The sequence below is a fragment of the Hyperoodon ampullatus genome, assembly GCF_949752795.1.
Source record: "Hyperoodon ampullatus genome assembly, chromosome: X".
Taxonomy (NCBI): domain Eukaryota; kingdom Metazoa; phylum Chordata; class Mammalia; order Artiodactyla; family Ziphiidae; genus Hyperoodon; species Hyperoodon ampullatus.
Genome location: NC_136913.1, coordinates 33,633,331 through 33,656,909, shown reverse-complemented (window position 1 = coordinate 33,656,909; position 23,579 = coordinate 33,633,331). Strand labels below are relative to the sequence as shown.

Genomic DNA, 23,579 nt, shown 5'->3' with positions numbered 1-23,579 from the left:
CACAATCCTGCTTTTATCAGATGTGTGAGGAAAGCATGCAGGCTAAGGTTAATTTTGCTCTAGTAATTCTTGAGACATGCAGGTAAAATGCTTATCGGGGCAGCCACTATGATACCATTGAACTAAAAGATGTTTTCTATAAGCATTTAAGGTGCATTTTACTGGATTTAAAATAAAATTGCTGTAATTTGAATAATTTATCCCAAAATGCTCATTTAATATAGATATTTTTTAGGAATAGCAATTTAGGTTTACAATAAATGCCCCAACTGTTTGCGAAAAGGAGTCTATGAACAATTAATGGGGCTCTTACCAGAGCAATACATTTCACTTCAATAGTGTTTAAGGGTGGTCCAGGAGCAATATGGATTTCAAGATAATACCAGATTTGTAAATTGCTAATAGCATCATCTGAAAAAAGAAAAAAACATAGCACATCTTAATTTAGGTTTCAGAAAACCATATTTAACATAAAAATTTGAGAAACATGAATTAGATATCATTTTCAAACTCTTTCTGATGGACTCATTTGTCAAGAGAGCTGTGAAGAAGGTGAAAAGCTGATTTCATCAGTTTGTGAGCAATAAGAGAAGCCCCAGACTGCATGGCTATGAGAATTGGCTGTGAAAGCTCCCTGCCTCATGCCTGCCCCGTAACTCACTAAGTTCCCCACAAAAACAAGAGTGTTTTACTTTTAAGGATTAATATTTCAAAAGAAATAACTAATCTTTCCCCCTTAAGTCCCAAAGTATTCACATATTATACGTAGAAATACCTAACTATGGTATTACAATATACAAGGCTACATTTCTAGTACCATAAAAATTTAGCCTAAGGAAAAAATCAGAAATAGTTTATGAAATTTCTGGTTTTTTGGGAGTGTGAAAGAGGATCCTAGCAATTTAGCCCAACAAAAGCTGAAATGGGTATGGACTGTTAAAAAAAAAAAAAAAAAAGAAGAAGGAGGAGGAAAAAAAGGAGAAGGAGGGGAGGGGGGAAAGAAAAAGAAGAAGAAAGAAAGAACAGGCCCAAGGTGGAGCCACTTGCCTCTGGGACAGTAAACCAAGACTTAATTGCAGTTTCAACCTCTCCTGGGAATGGACTTTTTGCAATTTCCTGGTCAGCTCTAGTGAGGTAACCCTGCCTGAAACAATCCTTTCTTTTGTTCTGCTAATAACCTCCTTGTCCATACCCCACCCCCTCCCCCAGCATTTCTATAAAACCTGGTAGTAACTTTGTTTGCTAGATGGGATGCCGCCTGATTAATGAATTGACGAATCAGGCCAATTAGATCTTCATATTTACTCAGCTGAATTTTGTTTTTTAGCAGGACTAAGCCGTGAGAAAGTAATGTTTACATCTGGGTTTTCCAACTTTTTTTTTTTTTTTAAACAGGCCTTTCTGCTGCCAGTGATGTCCAAAATCACACCCTTAAAACCTGAAACCAGAACCCTGGTCAACCATAAAAGCCCTGTATAGCAGGGTTTGTACTGGCATCAAACCCACATGTTTTCTATTTGTTCTCATCTGCTCAGCTTCTCACTTTGATATTCTTTATTCTCCAATGTTGAGCTAGATTACAGTTTAAGATGACCTTCAGTTTCAGTTAATTGTTTGCATATCATATCAGTATTGTCAAGTTTTAAAGATTCCAAGAACTGCAATGTTTGATTAACTTACTTAGGTAAATCACTAAGCCTCTCTGGGCCTTAATTTCCTTATCTATGAAATAAGGGGCCCAGACCAGTGCAGTTCTCAGACTCTCTCTTCTGAAAAAGTGTTTTGTTTTGCACTGCATTGCAATGCATTGCATCGTATTATGTTGAATTGTTGAATTACATTGAATATATTGAATTGTATTGCATGGCTCAAATAATTGGCTCAGTAAGTCCAAAATCTGCAGGTTAGTCCAGCAGGTTGGAGACCCAGGGAAGAGCTGGAGTTCAAGTCCAAAGGCAGTCTACGGGTAGAATTCCTTTTTGCTCTGCAGAGGTCAGTCTTTGTTCTATTAAGACCTTCAACTGGTTAGGTAAGACCCACGCACATTATGGAGGGCAACCTTCTTTGAAAGTCTAAAGATTTAAATGTAATTCTCATACAAAATCACCTTTACAAAAACATCCAGAATAATGTTTAACCTAATACCTGGGCACCATGACCCAGCTAAGGTGACACATAAAATTTACTATCATGGGGACAAGAACACCTCCTATTTGTAATTGCTGTGTCTATCACATAAGGTAGTATTGTGATGAAGCTAATTTAATTCCTACAGAGCTAAAAACATACAATGAATATGAATTTATTGGTGAGAGTGGGATTAGTGATAATTTATTAATGAGATGAACAAAAATAATAATTATTAAACTTTGCTTAACTACAAGCTTTAAACATATTAAAACATTTTTCTAATTATAAAATTAGGAGTATTCACTATAGCAATTTAAGAAATTACTGAAAAACTTTAAAAACTAAAAATTATTCACCATCTCATGACCAAGAGTACTTATTTTTTTGTATAAAATTTCAAGAGTAATATATCAATAAAGACATAGATATATAGACACATACATATATAAATACACTGGAATATACACATATATAATTAATAGATACATATATATGTGTGCATTTGTATATACACATTTCTATCATTCAGAGAATATTCACTATTAAATTTAAGTTCATTACTAGTCATTAGGGAAATACAAATTAAAACCACAATGAGATATCACACTTGTTAGAATGGCCATGGTCAAAGAGACAAGAGATAACAAATGCTGGCATGGATGTGGAGAAAAGGGAACCCTTGTGCACTGCTGGTGGGATTGTAAATTCATATGGCCACTACACAAAACAGTCTGGAGGATCCTCATAAAATTAAAAGTAGAATTACCATACGATCCAGCAATCTCACTTCTGGGAATATATCCAAAGGAAATGAAAACACTAACTCAAAAAGATATCTGTATCTTCCTGTTCAAAGCAGCATTATTTACAATAGCCAAAACATGGGAACAACCTAAGTGTCTTCAACGAATGAATGGATAAAGACATTATAGTATATTCAATGGAATCTTATTCAGCCATTAAAAAACAAGGAAATCCTACCATGTGTGACAACATGGATGGACTATGAAGGCATTATGCTAAGTGAAATAAGTCAGATAGAGAAGAAAAAATACTGTATGATCTCACTTATATGTGTAGTCTAAAATAAACAAACAAAAAACCCAAACTCATAGAAAAAGAGATCAGACTTGTGGTTACCAGAGGCAGAGGGTGGGGGTAGGGGGAAATGAAGGAAGGTGGTCAAAAGGTATAAACTTGCAGTTATAAGATAAATAAGTACTAGGGATGTAATGTACAGCATGATGACTATAGTTAACACTGCTGTATGATACATAGGAAAGTTAAGAGAGTAAATTCTAAGATATGCCACTATTTATCCATTCACCTACTGTAGGATATCATGGTTGCCTCCACATTTTGGCAATCATGAATAAAACTGTTATAAACATTCATGTGTAGATTTTTGTGTGGACATAAATTTTCAACTTATATGGGTAAATACCAAATGGGCTTGTGATTTCTGGATCATGTTATGAATATGTTTAGTTTTGTAACATACTGCCAAAATGTCTTCTAAAGCACCTGTACCACTGTACCATTTTGTATTCTCACCATTAATGAATGAGAGTTCCAATTTTTCTACATCTTTGTCAGCATTTGGTATTGTCAGGGCTTCTGAATTTAGCCATCCTAATAGGTATGTAGTGTTATCTCATTGTTGTTTTAATTTGCAGTTCCCTAAAGACATATGATGTTGAACATCTTTTTGTATGCTTATTTGCTATCAGAATATTTTTTTTGGTGAGGTATGTCTCCAGATCTTTTGCCAATTTTTAAAGTTGACTTATTTTACTGTTGTTGAGTTTTAGTACTTTAAAATATATTTTGGATACCACTCATTTATTAGATATCCAAAAAGTTTACAAGAGACAAATAAGGACACTATATATTAATAAAAGATTCAATTAACTAAAAAATCAAAAAACAAACAAACAAACCTGAGCTTATATATAGATACAGAGAACAGATTGGTGGTTGCCAGAGGCAGGGGTTGGGGGTGGGATAAGTGAAATGGGTGAAGGGGGTCAAAAGGTACAAACTTCCAGTTAAAAAAAATAAGTCATGGGGATGTAATGTACAGTAAATAATACTGTATTGCATATTTGAAAGTTCCTAAGAGAATAGATCTTAAAAGTTCTCATTACAAGAAAAAAAATGTAATTATGTGTAGTGATGGATGTTAACTAGACTTATCGTGGGGATCATTTTACAATATAAACAATTATCAAATCAAAAAAAGATTCAATTCAGCAAGAATATATAAAAATTATACACCTATGCACACCTAAAAACAGAGGCCCAAAATATATGAAGCAAAAATTGACAAAACTGGAAGGAGAAATAGACAATCCTACAATAATAGCTGGAGACCTCAATATCCCACTTTCATTAATGGACAGAACAACCAGACAGAAGACAAATATGGAAATAGAGGAGGTGAACAATACTGTAACATGACTAGACCTAACTGACTTACAAAGAACATTCCACAAAACAAGAGCAGAGTACACGTTCTTCTCAAATGACCAAGGAACAATGTCTAGGATAGATCGCATGTGAGGCCACAAAGCAAATCTTAATAAATTTTAAAATACTGAAATTGTACAAAGCATTTTTTTCTCATCACAATGGAAAGAAATTATAAATCAATAACAGAAGAATGAAATTTATAAATTTGGAAATTAAACAACATACTCTTAAACAAACAATATTTCAAAGAAGAAATCACAATGAAAATTAGAAAATATCTTGAGACAACTGAAAATGAAAACACAGTATACAAAATTTAAGGGATGCATTAAGAGCAGTGCTAAGAGGGCAATTTATAGCAGTAAATGAATTTGTTAAAAAAAAAAGAACAACCTCAAATCAACAACCTAAATGTACACTATACGAACTAGTAGAGTTTGTAGAAGAGCAAATTAAACCCAAAACTAGCAGAAGGAAGGAAATAATAAAGATTAGCATGGAGGTAAATGATATGGAGAATAGAAAAGCAATAGAGAAAACCAAAAAACCCAAAAGTTGGTTCTTTATAAAGATCAACATAAGTGGTAGACCATTAGCTAGACTGACTAGGAAAAAAGGAGAGGAGACTCAAATTAAAGTAGGACATTACTATTGTTTTTACCAAAATAAAAAGCATTATATACATGTAAAGAGAATATTATAAACAACTATGTGCCAAAAATTGGATAACTTAGACAAAATGGACAATTTCCTAAAAACACACAATCTACTAAAACTGACTCATGAATAATAGAAAACTTCAATAGACATAAAATTAGTAAGAGGATTAAATCAGTAATCAAAACCCTCCCTACAAAGAAAAGCCCAGCACGAGATGGCTTCACTGTTTAATTCTACCAAATATTTAAAGAAGAATTTACAAGATTTTTTCTCAAACACTTGCAAATTATTGAAGAGGAGAGAAAACTTCCTAACTCATACTAGGAGGCCAGCATTGCCATGATACAAAAGCCAGACAAACACAGTGTAAGAAAACTAAAATCCAATATCCCTGGTGAACACTGATGCAAAAATTTTCAATAAAATACTAGAAAATTGGATTCAGCAGCATATCAAAAGGATTACATACCATAATCAAATGAGACTCATTTCCGGAACGAATGAATGAATGAATGAATGAAGGGTAAATTTCTGTACACTAGCAATGAACAATTAGAAAACTAAGGAAACAATTCAGTTAAATAAAACCATTATTTGGATAACCTTATATGTGTTAATACATGTGCATTGAATAATAAGGAAACCTAATCAATATTTCAAATACTATGAAATATTCTCAAGAATTAAAAGTACACGTTCTCCATTCTTTCTCATTTCAGTTCATTTATATACTCAGCGTATTTTTCTTCCTCCAACTCACCCACTTAAACATTTCTGCATTTTTATTATCCCATAGCAAATAGAAATTGGACAATCACTTGTAAAACAACTCAAAAGCCCTATATAAGACCATATATTGTTTTATTTCCCCTTCATTAGGGGACCAGAAGGCAAGGTGGAAAAACAAAATTATGTACTGATAAAAAACAGAGATAAAGAAACCCAGTGCTGTGGCTACAACTGCCATAAACAGAGCTCTTGTCTCCCACTCTTTCTAAATGCTTAATTTTTAACGATAAAATGTGCAGCAGCTTAGTACCCAATGGTAGTCCTAAAGGCTCCATTTTTGTGTGTGTGTGGAATTATACTGTTTGTTCTTTCTATAATACATTTTGGCATGAGTATATCAAGACACTAAAGACAACAGGAAAGGATTATAAAGGATTGTTAAAATCTATAGGATTTAGATTTCTGTTGTAGAGAATGGTTGATTACATTTTAATTTTAACAATAACCTATGCTTTCATTTCTGGGGCAAGCAATGATAGTCTAGATTGCAATTAAAACTGCATGCTTCTTCCTGATCCACAGAAGAAAAAACTGATAAACTGCATTTCATTAAAATTAAAAACTTCTATAATCATTTCATAATGTATACACATATCAAATTGTCACATTGTGCATCTTAAATATATACAATTTTTGTCAATTATACCTCAATTAAGCTGGAAAAAAATAAAAACTTCTGCTATTTAATAGACACTGTTAATCAAATTAAGAGGAAAACTACATATAGGAGAAAAACTTATAAAGCACATATCTGATAAAGGGAATATATCCAGAATATATTTTTAAAAACTTCTAAAATTTCAACAGTAAGAAAACAGACAACTCAATAGGGGGGCTGGGCAAAAGACTTGAAAAAAATTTTAAATTCAGAAGGCATATGGATGACAAACAAGCACAAGATGTTCAACGTTATTTATTATTCATTATGGAAATACAGATTAAAACCACACTATAATAGCACTACAACAAATTAAAATGGAAAAAATTGAAAGGACTGACCCTACTAAGTATGGTCAATGATGTAGAGAAAGTGGAACTTTCATACACTGCTGGTGGGAATGGAAAAAGGAACAATCTCTTTGAGAAATGGTCTAGCAGTTTCTTTAAACGTTATAAATTCAATAACCACGTTACCCAGCCATCCAACATATAAGTGATTTACGCAAGAGGAATGAAAGTATATGCCCATAGAAAGACGTATACATGAATGCTCATATCAGCTTTATTTGTAATTACCAAAAAATGCCAAAACCCAAATGTCCATCAATAGGTAAATAGATGAACAAAGTGTGGTATATCCATTCCATGGAGTATTACTCAGAAATAAAAGGAATAAACTATTGATAGATACACTGTGTGGATGGCTCTCAAAAACATTACGATGCACAAAAGAAAACAGCCAAAAAAGGGGGGTACAATGTGTTATTATATAATATATAATATATATATACACAATATATAGTGTGTATATATACACATATATACAATATACACAATACACAACATACATATACACAATACACAATATATTATTATATATCTTATAATTATATTATATATTATATATTTATAAATATTTGTATTTATATATAATTTTTATATAAATATATTATTTATAAATATTTGTTATATATTTAGTATAATATATAAAATATTACATATTATGTATATATATTGTGTGTATATATAGTATATATATGTATATAGTTATATATATATAGTATACGTGTGTATATATCTCTGTGTGTGTGTGTGTGTGTGTGTATATATATATATATATAAAATGCTATAAGATGCATATAAAGTGACAGAAAACAGATAAATGGTTGTCCAGGGCAATGGTGGCATTGGGCAGGAGGGGAGCAGAGGCAAAAAGATTAAAAATGGACACAAGGAAACTTCAGGGGGTAAAATATATTATTTGAATTGTGTCAATGGATTCATGGGGGTACACATGTTAAAACTTCTCAAATTGGGGCTTCCCTGGTGGCGCAGTGGTTGAGAATCTGCCTGCCAATTCAGGGGACATGGGTTCGAGCCCTGGTCTGGGAAGATCCCACATGCTGCAGAGCAACTAGCCCTGTGAGCCACAATTACTGAGCCTGCGCGTCTGGAGCCTGTGCTCCGCAACAAGAGAGGCCGCGATAGTGAGAGGCCTGCGCACCACGATGAAGAGTGGCCCCCGCTTGCTACAACTAGAGAAAGCCCTAGCACAGAAACGAAGAGCCAACACAGCCATAAATAAATAAATAAATTAATTAATTAATTAATTAATTTAAAAAAAAAAAAACCTTCTCAAATTGTACTTTGAATATGTACAACTTATTATATATCAATTATACTGCAATAAAGGTGTTAAAAAAATACAGTGTATTTCAGATATTATACCCACCACTTCTGAGCAGAATATTGACAGAAGTTGAGAACTGTCACCCCAAATTGGAAGTACTGTATAAGCAGGGTGTGTTTAAGAGAAGTTCACAGCCACCAATGAGTATCTTTACCGCACAAGGCAATGTCAAGTGCAAGATAATTAATACAGGATAATTAATGAAGCCATCATATTAAATAGCCAGAAGACTTTTATCTATCTATCCATCTATCTATTTAAAATCTCTATCTATATCTCCTCTTGTTCCATAAAGCCATGCATGTTTCATTGATATCAAATATAATTGTTTGCTCATTTGTCTGGATTCACTGCACTGTGAAGGTGGCTTCTTAAGCCTCCACGTAAAGCCCTCATTTTTTTTTTCATTTTATTTTCAACTTATTTCTATGATTAATTTCTGCATGAGATAAAAATGGATTTTAGCATTAAAAAGCATCCTTAGACCCCATCCACACAATAAAAACAGGAGTCACATTTTATAAAAATGCAGAATGTTAAGAGGGAAATGTTCACCAGTATTCACAAAACTTTTAGAAGTAGATCCATGTTAAGAAAAAATATTTAAATACAGATGGCCAAGAGGCACATGAAAAAATGCTCAACATCGCTAATTATTAGAGAAATGCAAATCAAAACTATAATGAGGTACCACCTCACACCAGTCAGAATGGTTATCATTAAAAAGTCTACAAATAAGAAATGCTGGAGAGGGTGTGGAGAAAAGGGAACCCTCCTACACTGTTGGTGGGAATGTAAGTTGGTGCAGCCACTATGGAAAACAGTATGGATGTTCCTCAAAAAACTAAAAATAGAGTTGCTATATGATCCAGCAATCCCACGCCTGGGCATGTATCTGGATGAAAGTATAATTCAAAAAGATACATGCACCCTTATGTTCACAGCAGCATTATTCACAATAACCAAGACATGGAAACAACCTAAATGCTCACCAACAGACAAATGGATAAAGAAGATGTGGTACATATATACAATGGAATACTACTCAGCCATAAAAAAGAACGAAAGAATGCCATTTGCAGCAACATGGATGGACCTAGAGATTATCATACTAAGTGAAGTCAGAAAGAGAAAGACAAATACCATATCATATCACTTATATGTGGAATCTGAAATATGACACAAATGAACCTATCTCTGAAACAGAAACACACTCACAGACATAGAGAACAGACTTGTGGTTGCCGGGGTGGGGAGTGGGGAGGAATGGAATGGGAGTTTGGGGTTAGCAGATGCAAGCACAGGGAACTAAAATCAATATCCTGTGATAAACCAAAATGGAAAAGAATATTAAAAAAAGAATGTATATATATGTATAACTGAATAATTTTGCTGTACAGCAGAAATTAACACAACATTGTAAATCAACTATACTTCAATAAAAAAAGAAAAAATATTGAAAAGACAAAAAATAGTTTTAAAGTTTCAGAATTTCTGAATGTTCTTCTAACCCTTTTAATTCCAAGAGGTTATGTTTAATTCCTCACATAATAGAAAGCCTCTTTGAATGATGCTTTGAATTTGAAATTTTTTAAAAAAAGTGTATGAATAAATTATTTACAATAAACCCCTCTCTCTGAGATTCTTCAGTAAAAGTTTTACTTGAGAAAAGCCAATGACTTGGGGGCTTCCCTGGTGTCACAGTGGTTAAGAATCCACCTGCCAATGCAGGGGACACGGGTTCGAGCCCTGGTCCAGGAAGATCCCACATGCCGCGGAGCAACTAAGCCTGTGCACCACAACTACTGAGCCTGTGCTCTAGAGTCCGCGAGCCACAACTACTGAAGCCCGCGCGCCTAGAGCCTGTGCTCCGCAACAAGAGAAGCCACCGCAATGAGAAGCCCGCGCACCTCAACAAAGACTAGCCCCCGCTCGCCACAACTAGAGAAAGCCCGCACGCAGCAACGAAGACCCAATGTAGCCAAAAATTAAATACATGATAAATAAATAAATTTTTTTAAAAGCCAATGACTTGCCAAATCATATTTTCATTTTACTATAAATAACTCCTTACAAAATACACAAATTCTTTTGACTAGTAAAGCACACACACACACGTGCACACACACACACACACATACAACATACACACACACAGGAGGGGGGATAAGAGAGAGGTGGCGAAATGAGGGAGAAAGTTTTATTTTCTTAATAACGATATATATGTATGTGTGTATATATATATACATAGACATATATATACATATATCACTAGTTCAAAATTCAAATATAAAGCTTTTAACCAGAATATCATGGGTGGATTGGGAAGCCACTAGAGCCTTCTTCTGAAAGCAACCTAAATTCATATTCAATAGAGCATCTACGGCCTACCTTGCACTCCCAGGGAGAACTATGTCTCTGACACATGACCCCACAGCAAACACTGGAATTGCAAGAGTGTCTTCCTTCAGTTTGACAGAATATATGCAGTTTTCAAATTTATGTTTTTCTTCAAGTTTGTAAATCTTCCTTGTTCTCATATTTTACTGCACTCCTATTACTGCACTACTAAGCAATTTAAAAAATATTTTAGAAATAATTTTATTTTTGAAATGTATTGCTTCTTCCATTTGACACTGACCAGATACCTGCTGCTATATGCCAGGTGTTGGTCTGCAGGCCAATGCTAGTCTGGCACTCAAAGGACAGATCATCCCGTGTAAAGGCAGAAAATGCAGGATTTGTTGTTGCTCATTGATCTATTAACGTGCATGAATTTACCTCTAGCCAATCATCTGAGTAGACCTTGAGACTAGAGTTAATACTAATTTTGATTTTGGGGTCAGGGGCAGGAAAAACAAATCTAGTGTTCACAAGCCCCCCAGGGTAATACCATGCAGGTGGCTAGAGCTTTTACGAAACATCAGAGCAGAGGCTGCCTGGGAAAGCAGAGATGGTGAAAGCAAAGAGGAAATCCCAGAAGACCATGAGAGGATACAAACAAACCCAATTCATTCTCTCTGCAGTGCCTCAAAGGCCCTGTTTTTTTTTTGTAAACCATATTTTTCAACTAAAAGAGCATGAAAATGCTTTATGGCATTTAAAGCACCAACATTTGTTTTGAAAGACCAGTGGCATCTAATTGGTTTTTATGCTCCTATAACTGGGCACAGTCTACAACACTGGTGGGAACAGGCCAGCAAGATCCAAATTCAGTTTTAGCCAAGCTTTTGATAGCACTTTCTCTGGCATTTTCATTGAGACAAACTAGGAGAGAGTGGAGACAAAAGAAGCCCTAAATCCTCCCATATATCCATATCATGTTAGGGAATTTTCAAAAATGGGAGTTAGCATATTAAATAAGAGTGATAAACATTAGTTGAGCACCTACTAGATGAGTACTTTTCATATATTCCCATTTTATGCCCATAACTACCCTGGGTTAAGGTTAAGGAAAGGTTAAGTATTATCTATATTTTACATGTAAGAAACCTGATAATCAGTGATGTTAAGTATACTACCAAGGTCGCCCAACCAGAGAATGATATAATTGGAGGTTGAAGTCACACGTGACTTCCGAAAGTGTTCCTTTGCAACACAATAGCAGTAAGATAAGAGATAGCAAAGGAAAAGATGTTCAATTATGCCATTGTGATGTGCTGGTTAGCATGAACATACTGCCCAAACTTTAAATGAAAAAATGCAAATTTAAATAGCACTACTTTTGCTCAGCATCACATTCTGAAAATACACATGACAAGCAGGCTTCTCATCACATACAATATTAGAAATCAAATTTTGAACTGAATTTCTATTTCAAAGATGGCAACTGGTAATACATATCTGTCTAGATGGTGGAGAGTAGCAGGACGCCAGCTATAAAAACTATTCCTATCTTGTTTTTTTTTTTTTTTGTTTTGTTTTTTTTTGCGGTACGTGGGCCTCTCACTGTTGTGGCCTCTCCCGTTGCGGAGCACAGGCTCTGGACGCGCAGGCTCAGCAACCATGGCTCACGGGCCCAGCCGCTCCGCAGCATGTGGGATCTTCCCGGACCGGGACACGAACCTGTGTCCCCTGCATCGGCAGGTGGACTCTCAACCACTGCGCCACCAGGGAAACCCCCATCTTGTTTAAACATAGGCCTAACTTAAGAACTTTGTTATGCTCACATTAAACATTCCGTTTTGACATTAAGCAGAAGTTCATCGAAAAGAAATTTTTAAAAATCTTTAGCAAAGCTGACTAAAAGCTTGTTTGCAATCATTTAGAGTAGGCTTTCTTGTGCCAATGTCATAATAGATCTCATTCTAGCATAAGGACTTCTGAATTGCAAATTTGCAGAAATAAATCTTAGCTCTAATTTACAGTTGTGTTGAACTGAATGAATGCAATCACTTTTCAGCAAGTGAAAAAGCACTTCCGGCTGCTGCTGAAAAAATACAAGGTAATTGTGGGCTACATCAAAATCACCATTGTTACCAACTTTCTAGAGCTATCAGCTTGTCAAGGGGCACAGATATAAGAGAGAATTTAAGACTACTTTATCATGAATGTTCAGGGTAGAGACTACATTTACTAATATGACTGGAAACCACCTTAAAACGTGGATTCTCAGCATTTAGTTTTCTACTGTAGAATAAACAGTTAAAGCACAGTATTGAACTGTGTCCATGTAGTATCCTGAACAATTAAATACTTGACACTGTAAGTGAATGGTTTATGAAAATATCCTTTAAAATTTTTAAATATTTATTCTTAATTGAGATAAAATTGACATATAACATTATATTAGTTTTAGGTGTAAAAATACTCTTGTTTAATGTTTAGAGATCATTTTAGGCTACCATGCCATGATCAACATATTAAATTATTTCAGTCTGATTTTAGTTCATAAATTTAAATAGTTCAATAAATAGTCCTTGTGGACTTCCACGACTCTGCAGACAAAGATAAGATATTCAACTACCCAAGTTCCCCCCCCCTTTTTTTTTTCACAAATAAATGTCATTAACAATTGGAAGGATTTCTAAAGACTTCTTCCCTGGAGATGAAAGTATGTTCCTCACAACTGGGGGATCATAAGGGATAATTACAAAGTCTTATGCTTAGGTTAGATAAATCAACTGCATTGGTTAACAGTAAGATAAAAGCTGTTTAAAGGTATCTAGGGATCGCCATTTCCATAATATGTTGGAAGAGATGTTCAGAGAATCCTCTCTCAACTGCCAAGTTTAAGTTAAACACACATACAAGCTAAGAAAGCAGGAATCCACTGCACTGAGCCATCACTGGAGATATCTGTTCTGGAATATGAACTACTCTGTGGTATCCTGGAGTCTTGCCTTTCGGGGTCATAATTGGGAATCAGAAAACAAACCTGTCAAAGAGCCCAGGCTTGCATGGTTTGGGGTCCCGATTTCACATTATATTTTTGGACTACTAAACCCCAAATTAATTATTTAGCTTCATAACTCTTCATTTCTCTTCACAGAAAGGGGGCCCTAGTGGTATTCCCACAAGTTTAGACAGTCACCTGTTTGTTTTTATTAAAATCTGCTTTTTAAAGTTATATTATCACCCTGATATTCACAAGCTGGAGGGCACTGAGCTGATTACTGTGATTTCCTCATAAGAAACTCAGAACAGTTATGCCAGAGACATATGTGTTCCATGTAGATTATTGAAGAGCAAATGGAGCAAACTATTAGAAAAAATGATATGTACGTTATATCAAATTGTATAACCTTAATTCTTACAAGTTCATTTTCTTAGTGCTATATTAGGAGTGAGTTGCTCTATGTTGTGAACATGCATGTTTACAGCCATCTCTAAATCATATTTGTGAATCATGTTATTGCAATCAAAATAAATTTAAGGATTATTGTTACTAAAGTATATGCTAACTGTTAATGCCTAATCATCTTCACTAAATATTGGCCTTGTACAAAAAATCAAGTTTCTACCTGAGACGAATGGAAATTTAGTTGCATATTTCACTACTACAAATAAGCCACAGGCCATTACTACATGTCTATATTTTGTTACATACTAATCCTGTAATAATGGACAGTAATATTCGCTTTTTGCATTCTAATGACCAGAGAGGTCATTTTCTGGTTGTTAAGGAGAGAATTAGGCCATTACGTTTTAATGCATTTAGTCATTAACACATTTCTGCCTTTACACACGGTGTTTTTGTTTGCTTGGTTTTGTGTGTCTGTTTCCCTTTAAGGTTCTATGCTTTCATATCTAGGTTGACTGACTCAATATTTTTCCATTTTTATGAAATTTACTGACACAAAAAAGATAATCTTCAAATCAAGATAGAACTGGGCTTTCCCTCCCTAACTAGTAAATCTAACCTGCTGATCTCTCTCTCGCAGTTAATGGTATCACCTTCCTTAGAGTTGCTTACTATCAGAAGTACACTTGACTCGCCTTTCTCCCTTCTCTCTCCTTATTCAATCTTCATCAAATGCAGCTGTGATAGACATTATGCTACATCAACCATTTTCCTTTTCAGGAATGAAGGACTTATTTCTGTTGCTACTAGGAATAATGCTGGAAAATGACTATTTGGTCAAGCCCTCTTTAGGCATGGCACCTTGAGTGAAAAAAAAAAAAAAAAGTCTCACCCAAGGTCAAACCTCCTTCCACATGTAGTCCACTTTCAATGACTGATCAGCACAGCAGCATAAAGGCCCAGTCCCCTTATCCTAACTTGGGACAAGTCCAGAGGACCATCCCAGCTTCAGAGGCCCCAGTGAGTTGACTAAAAGCCTTCATTCCACCTGTCCGGAAACTCAACTTTTCCCTCCGGTCAGTATGTTTTCTTACCTTTTCCTTTCACAAGTGTTGATCACAACACATTCCCTAATAAATGTCCTATAAACTAATCTCCCATCTCAGAGTCTGATTCCCTGGAAACCCAAGCTGCTACAGCATCATTTTCCATTGTTACTTTTCTTGAAACTTCACTTCTGTTTTTTTTAACCCACTAGCACTGGCTTAGTTTGGTCTGCCCTTAATGTTCATTTAAGTGGTCAACCTTAACTTTTTGTTCCATGGCCAAAGAGGCATTCAAATTTAAACCTCCACATAGGTATGCCTGAAACATGATTGTAGTTCACTGCAGGCTCCTGTGATAATTCCAGTTCCATCCATTTCTCAAAATTTCTACCTACCAATCAATATGCCATGACACCTACTTTAGTATATGCCACATATGACTCAGTCCCCTCTGCAGACAGTTCGCATTCACACCAGTGGTTTGCTATGACTCTTTTCCAGTGGGAATTCACTGCCATGGGAATCTGCCCTAAGAACAAACTTTAATCATTGAGGGAAAGGAGGTAGAGGATGTTTACCCCAATTTCTTTACCCTTCAGCCTGACAATTCTCTCAGAAAGTTCCCAGTGAGGTTCCCCAGGTCTCAGCAGTAATCTGATATCTAGCTCATTTTCTGACTTTTTCCCTTCAGCATCTTACTTCCCCATTTGGTCAGCGTGCTTCCTGTGATCACCTCTCAAAAAAACTACTTGCAATTAAACCCTTTTCTCAGGGTCTGCTTTTGGGAGAAGAGGCACAAACTAATACTGAGAACTAATCAACCAGAATATTGCTAAAGGCCCCTAAATGATCTCTCAGATCTATCCACCCTCTCTTGTACCTCCTATCCATTTTATATGTTACCTCCAGACTTTTCTTTCTAAAACTCAGTTGACTCATGCCTCTCAGAAATTTTCAATGGCTCCAACTGCAGTAAGAAGTAAAACACAACTCTGTCCAGCAAAGTCTGCCTGGTTTTCTAACTGTATATCACTCTGCATTGGCTACCATAAACACACACTCCAGACACACCCCTGTATTCATTATTTACAGAAAGTAACTTCTCTGTGTTTTCAATAAGGTTGTTTCCTCTGCTAGAATGCGCTCCCCACCATAACGGCTGATAAATCCCAGTTCATCCTTTAAGGTCCAGATCAAACCCATTATCTCCTAAGATGCCCTCTTGGACTCCCACTGTTAGGGTTAACGTTTCCCAATATCATGCTCTGCAGTGCCATGTTTAAATTCGTGGTACATCAGTGTGTACCTTGTACCGAGATGACTTATGGATATCTATTTCTACCACCAGATATGAATTCCTAGGAAGTAGGAGCCATATGACATCTATCTTTTATCCAGTGGTAATATTTGAGATAATTACCAAACCTATATTCCAGCTCTGACCAGTCAGGAAGGACACTGGATCCAAGTCCTGAGGCATGTGTTAACACTTTATTTGTTGCTGAATTGTTGGGAAGTCTGGGTGGGGGGCAAAGGGAGGGGCTGTGGTGGCTAGAGATCAAAAGTTACACCTAGGGCTTCCCTGGTGGCGCAGTGGTTGAGAGTCTGCCTGCCGATGCAGGGGACACGGGTTCGTGCCCCGGACCGGGAGGATCCCACATGCCGCGGAGCGGCTGGGCCCGTGAGCCATGGCAGCTGAGCCTGCGCGTCCGGAGCCTGTGCTCCGCAGCGGGAGAGGCCACAACAGTGAGAGGCCCACGTACCGCAAAAAAAAAAAAAAAAAAAAAAAAAAAAAAAAAAAAGTTACACCTAAGTGGAGCTCAAACAATTGAGTATTTGCCAACATATGAGGAAAAGCACCTGTGAAAACATTTTAACAAACAGAGCATAATTGGTTAAAGATCAGCTTTGTTTATAACTACTATACTTATCAAGACTTTCCAAATTATAGGCCTTTTGTAAATAATTGTTTATATAACTAAGGACAGAACTGAAAATGTGCACGAAGTTTTTTCTTTTTAAGATGGGTGAGGTACACATGCACATTGACATACTTCTTTAACCAGCACAAATAGGAACGTTCTCATATATGTATGAAAATTTTAGTCTAGTTTTCTTTACATTACAACAGATTAACAACTGTTCAGAAGCAATTACATTTACACTGCTTAAAATATTGTAGCAGCCTTCCAACAGTAATATCAATAAAAATGGAGTTTACCTTCTTTACAGGCTCAGCCTGTCCAAATCATAATGGCAACATTAATTCAAATTTAAAGGACCGCCCTGGGAAGAACAATCACGAACATGTCTTGCAAATATTTTTCAAAATTATGAAGCCTGCAAAAGCTCTTGTGTAGCCAGCAATATTTACCAATTCATCCTCACCTAACGATGTATCCTGAGTTGCCTTTAAGTTCCCCAAATTTCTTCTAAAGTCCTTCAAATCAGCATGCTAAGAGTCCTTATCTGATCAGTGAAAATATGTTTTGAAATTTTATGGTCTCAGAAATGCTGCCAAAATCAACAAAAATGACTATACAAAGGAAAGATATATTAAATCTGATCATTTAATTCTTCTTAGCTCCCTTTCTATAACTTTAAGAGTCTGATTCATGGATCAGCAGCTCCGTTTTGCTTAAAGGAGTCATAAACACTCCCAATTCAACAATGTTCTACTGTTTGAAGTTCCTCTTATGTTCCTTCTCACACATAGCAGACCTCACTGCCTTTTATAGAACATGAAACTCAGATTTATTACTTACATAAAAAATAATAATAGCAATTCTGAATCACTTGCTACTCTTTACAAAAGACTAGTTAAAATTCCAGAACTAAGGAAAATTAGGATTGTCATTTGATGATTAAAATGAAAACTGAAATTTACATTTCTATCCTGTGAATTACATTAAAAATGGCAAAAAATATGCTACTTTATTGAAATGCCTGGAATAGGCTCACTCTAGTTCAAAATCTACCTATCACATGGAGAATTGTTAATGGACTCTGTAAAGCCAAATGTCTGAAAAGTGACGGGAAGATTTCACAAGATGCTAACAGCTATGACTATGGTGACCTTATTTTTTTTTAATTTTTTAGTTTTTCAGTACGCGGGCATCTCACTGTTGTGGCCTCTCCCGTTGTGGAGCACAGGCTCCGGACGCGCAGGCTCAGTGGCCATGGCTCACGGGCCCAGCCGCTTCGCGGCATGTGGGATCTTCCCAGACCGGTCACGAACCCGTGTCCCCTGCATTGGCAGGCGGACTCTCAACCACTGCGTCACCAGGGAAGCCCCTATGGTGACATTTGAGGTCAAGCCAACTAGAAGTAGAGAGTGGGGATAGGTGGGTTGGCTATTCACCCGTAGCATATTCTATTACAGTGGTAGTAACTGGATCACTGTGGTTGCCATTCTGAAATTTCCCATCTGCTTGTTAACAGCGCTGGCATTCAGCCTACTCTCTATGTACTTTCTTATTTGGAGCAGCTCTCTACAGCTCCTATGCTAGGTACAGACCTTTTCCTAAAACATTCTTTGTTGAGGCAAGCAAGGATGAGGGGCTACTACTTCCAGGCAGTACAAGATTGCTACTGGCTGTATGCTTTCTACATTTTTAAACTGTATCCATTTACCAACATTTTAATAATTTCCTCAGCAGGATCTAACCACCATGGGACACTGAATTCTCTCCCGAAGAGAACAATTATTCCTTTGATGAATTACAGTCTCTCAGTTCTTCCCTGTTAGTCTTCTACACCTCTCACCTCCTCTCTCATCAAAAGCTTTGTAGGAATACCCCTCACTCCCATTCCCAAGCAAGCAATTCTTTTCAGGGACCATCAGGCAATTTGCATAAATGAATGTTTTACTAGAGAGAAACAAAGAAAACTTCACATATACCAAAGCCTTTAACCTATTTTTCATGTTCAATTAAGTATATGTACATGTTTTTATAATACTTAGTCCTATAAAGAGATATTCTCATAGGACGGTGTCTGGCTCATAAATTGATATAACTATTTGAAAGTGTTTACCACAATTTTCAATGTAAATGGCTTAACTAAATATTTCTACTTCTAGGAATTTGCCCCACAAATAAATTTTAAAAAATGGACAAGAGAGTATAGCACTATAGACATAAAATGTATGCCCCAAAGCTCTGATTATTTAGAAAGGTAATGACTGAAATGGAAAACTAAATTTCCCTCTGGGTTATTTATTAGAAAGGGGAAATTTAAGTTACTTTTTAATTTATTCTGATCACGCATCTTTCCCAGTATGGTAGTCAATAACATTTCATTAACAATTTTGTTACCTTTGAATATACCACGTTTCCAAGGGCATACGTGTAGAATATAGGGAATTGCATTATCAGGGTCTATGGTGATGTGTGGGTTTCCCCACACCATCAGAAGATCTGAGGACACCTAAAAAAGAGAATTCAAAAACAGGAATTATATAATGTCAACATTTCCATGAAATTAGTATAATAAGCTAAAGCACAGGCAAAGCTGAAATTTAACTTAAATACTTCCATTAAAACTGTTCACTTTTAAATGAAAAGCAAAGCAGAAAAATGATACATACAGCAGAAGAAAAATCTGAGACATATGAAAAAATAGAACAAAAGAACAATGTTTATTTTCTGTTGCTACTTGTAGCAAGATCACCGATGCTTAGACTAGCTTTTATAGGCCATGCAGAATTTTATTTACGTAATTTGATGTACAAAAGATAAACCATTTCAATGAATTTCTACATCAATATTACTACAGCATATAAATAATATTTAAGCAGCATTTGGCCACAACTCTTGTTGGCTAGATTCAACTTTCACCTTAGTGAGTACTTTCATCTTGCTGCCCGCCCCCCCACTCACCACTGCCCAGGCAAACACTAATCTACTTTGTCCCTCTATAGATGTGCCTATCTTGAACAATTAATAAAAAAGAAATCATACAGTATGTGGTCTTTCGTGACTAGCTTTTTTTCACTTAGCATAATGTTTTCAAGGTTCATCTATGTTGTGGTGTTTATCAGCACATCACTTCTTTTTATTGACGAATGGTATTAAATTGTATAACAACCACATTTTGTGTAACCATTCATAAGTTGATGGAAATTTGGGGTGTTTTCATTTTTGTCTATTATGAATAAGGCAGCTATGAAAACATGTACAAGTTTTTGAGTAGACACAGATTTTCTTTTCTTATGGACATACATCTTGGTGTGGAATTGCTGGGACATATGATAACCAGATGTTTAAGCTTTTAAATTACTGCTTTCCAAAACTCTTTTCCAAAATGGCTGCACCATTTTTCTTTCCCACCAGCAATGAATGATGGTTCCTGTTTCTCTACAGCTTTTCTCAAAGTTTTTGTCTGTCATTTCTATGATAGCCATCCTAATGAGTGTGACGTGGTATCTCACTGTGATTTTGATTTGCATTTCCCTAAGGATTAATAATGTTGAATATCTTTTCATGTGCTTATTGTTCATTTGCATATCCTTTTTGGGGACTCTTTTCAAACTCTTCACACATTTAAAAAACTGTGTTACTTGTCATTTTATTATTAAATTGTAAGAGATGTTTATATATTCTAGAAACAAGGCCCTTATCAGATATTGGGCATGTGGATATTTTCTCTCATTCTGTGGGCTGTTTTTGTACTTTCTTCAAGGTATCATTTGCAGCACAAACATTTCAACTTTGAATTTGTTTATTGTCACACCAATGTCATACCTAAAAAAATAATTGCCGAACCCAAGGTCATGAAGATTTTACTTGTATGTTTTCTTCTATGATTTTTATAGTTTTAGCTACTAAATTTTAGTCTATGATCCTTTTTGAGTTTACTTTTGCACATGGTATGAGTTAAGGGGTCCAAATTCATTTTTTTGTACGTGACTATAAAGTTGTCTCAGCATGATTTTTAAAAAAGACTATTTTGTCTCACTGAATTCTCTTAGCAACCTTGTCAAAAATCGATTAACCATTATTATAAAGGTTAGTTTCTGCACATTCTATTCTATTCCATTCATCTACATGTCTACCTGATGCCAGTACATTTTCTTTAATATTATAGCTTTACATTTAAGGGTTTGTAGTAAGTTTTAAAATGAGAAAGTGTGAGTCATCTACTTTCTTTCTTATTGCACAGGATTGCTTTGGCTCTTCTGTGTCCCTTGCATTTCTACAAGAATTTCAGGATTACCCTGTAAGATTCTGCAAAAAAGTCAGTTAGGATTTTGATATTGTGTTCAATTTGTATATCAATTTTTTTTAATATTGCCATCATAACAATATTAAGTCTTCTGACCCATGAGCAAGTGATGTCTTTCTATTTATTTAGAATTTCTTTAATATTCTTCAATAATGTTTTGTAGTTTTCAATGTATAAATCTTGACCTACTTTTGTCAAACTTGTTCCTAAGCATTTTGTTCTTTTTGATACTATTATAAATGATTATTAATTTCATTTTGTATCACTAGTGTATAGAAATGATTAATTTTTGTATATTGATCTCATATCCAGCAAATCTTCTGAACTCATTTATTAGTTTTGATAGTATATTTAGTGGATTCTGTATAATTTTCTATTTATAAGATCATACCTGTAAATACAGATTGTATGATTTCTCCCTTTTCACTGTGCATGCCTTTATTTCTTGTTCTTAACTAACTGCACTAGCTAGTACCCTCTAGTACAATGTTGAATAGAAGTGGCAAGGGTGGAAAATCCTTGTCTTGCTCCTGACCACAGGGAAAGTTATTCAATGTTTTACCATTAAGTATGATCTTAGTTGTGGGATTTTCATGGATGCCTTTTAGCATGTTTCAAGTACACATGGAATATTTTCCACGGTAGACCATGTCTTAGGACATAAAAGAAGCCTCAATAAATTTAAAAGGGCTGCAATCATATACAGTACGTTTCTGACAACAACAGAATTAAATTAGAAATCAAAAATGGAAAGAAATTTGGGAAATCCTTAAATAGGTAGAATTTAAAATAGCATAGTCCTAAATAAACAATATGTCAAAGAAGAAATCCCAAGGGGAATTAGAAAATATTTTGAGCCCATATAGTGAATGTTTCCCTTTTTTATTGTACTTTTCAGCTGTAGAATTTATCTTTTTATAATTTCTATATATTAATACTTACTGATACTCTTTATTGAAACTTTTCATTAATTCTTCAGATACCATTTCTTTTAGTTCATTGAACATATTTACAAAGGTTTTATTATAAACTCTGTCCAGTAATCCTACATGTGGGCCCCTTCAGAGACAACTTCTAGTGACTGCTTATTTTCTTGTATATGGGCCATACTCTCCTGTTTCTTTATTTCCTTTTTCTTTGTCTCATAATTTTTGTTGTTGAAAAATATACATTTTATATAAGATAATGTAGCCATTTTTTTTTTTTTTTTTTTTGCGGTACGTGGGCCTCTCACTGTTGTGGCCTCTCCCGTTGTGGAGCACAGGCTCCGGACGCGCAGGCTCAGCGGCCATGGCTCACGGGCCTAGCCGCTCCGCGGCATGTGGGATCTTCCCGGACCGGGGCACGAACCCGTGTCCCCTGCATCGGCAGGTGGACTCTCAACCACTGCGCCACCAGGGAAGCCCTATGTAGCCATTTTTGAAATCAGATCACTACCTCCCCATAATTTATGTTGTTCTTGTTTTTGTTGCTTTGTTCTTTGTTGATTTAGTGATTTTTCTGGATGAACTCTGTAAATTCTGCATTCACTGTAGTGTTTGTCCAGTAAATAGCTTAGTGGTCAGTAATACAAGCATACTAGCATTATTGTGCTTTGCTTTACTGCATTTTCTTTTTTTTTTTCTTTTACAAACTGAAAGTTTGTGGTAACTCTGCATCGTGCAAGTCTATAAGTGCCATTTTTCCAATAGCATTTGTTCACTTTGTCACACTTTGATAATATTTGGAATATTTCAAACTTTTTCATTATTTTTATATTTATTATGGTGATCAGTGATCTTTGATGTTATTATTGTAATTGCTTTGGCATTTTTTAGCAATAAAGTATTTTTTAATGAAGGTATGTACATTGTTCTTTTTAGACATAATGCTATTGTGTACTTAAACTACAGTATAGTGTAAACATAAACATAACTTTTATATGCACTGGGAAACAAAAATTCGTGTGACTTGCTTTACTGTGATATTTGCTTTATTGTGGTGGTGGTCTGGAACCCAAACCAAATATCTCCAAGGTATGCCTGTAGTTTGTCACAGGTTTCTTTACATGTCTGAAACAATAAATCTTTTACCCTTTGTCAAGGAGCACTGCATACATATTGTGGCATACCTTCATCACTCAGGTAGTTTACAACTCTACCTTAGCCTCAGCTTCCAGCTCACA

The 23,579-nt window shown here is 35.5% G+C and overlaps 1 protein-coding gene across 1 annotated transcript in view; it reads right to left on the bottom strand.

Annotated features, from left to right (window-relative positions):
- The window catches only part of CFAP47 (cilia and flagella associated protein 47), a gene marked incomplete at both ends in the record, with an annotated part of 271,498 nt that overhangs the window by 101,293 nt on the left and 146,626 nt on the right, over nucleotides 1-23,579 (bottom strand). Inside the window, 2 exon segments of the mRNA XM_079727989.1 lie at nucleotides 314-411; nucleotides 19,507-19,618. Of these exon segments, the coding sequence (XP_079584115.1) occupies nucleotides 314-411; nucleotides 19,507-19,618 (210 nt within the window).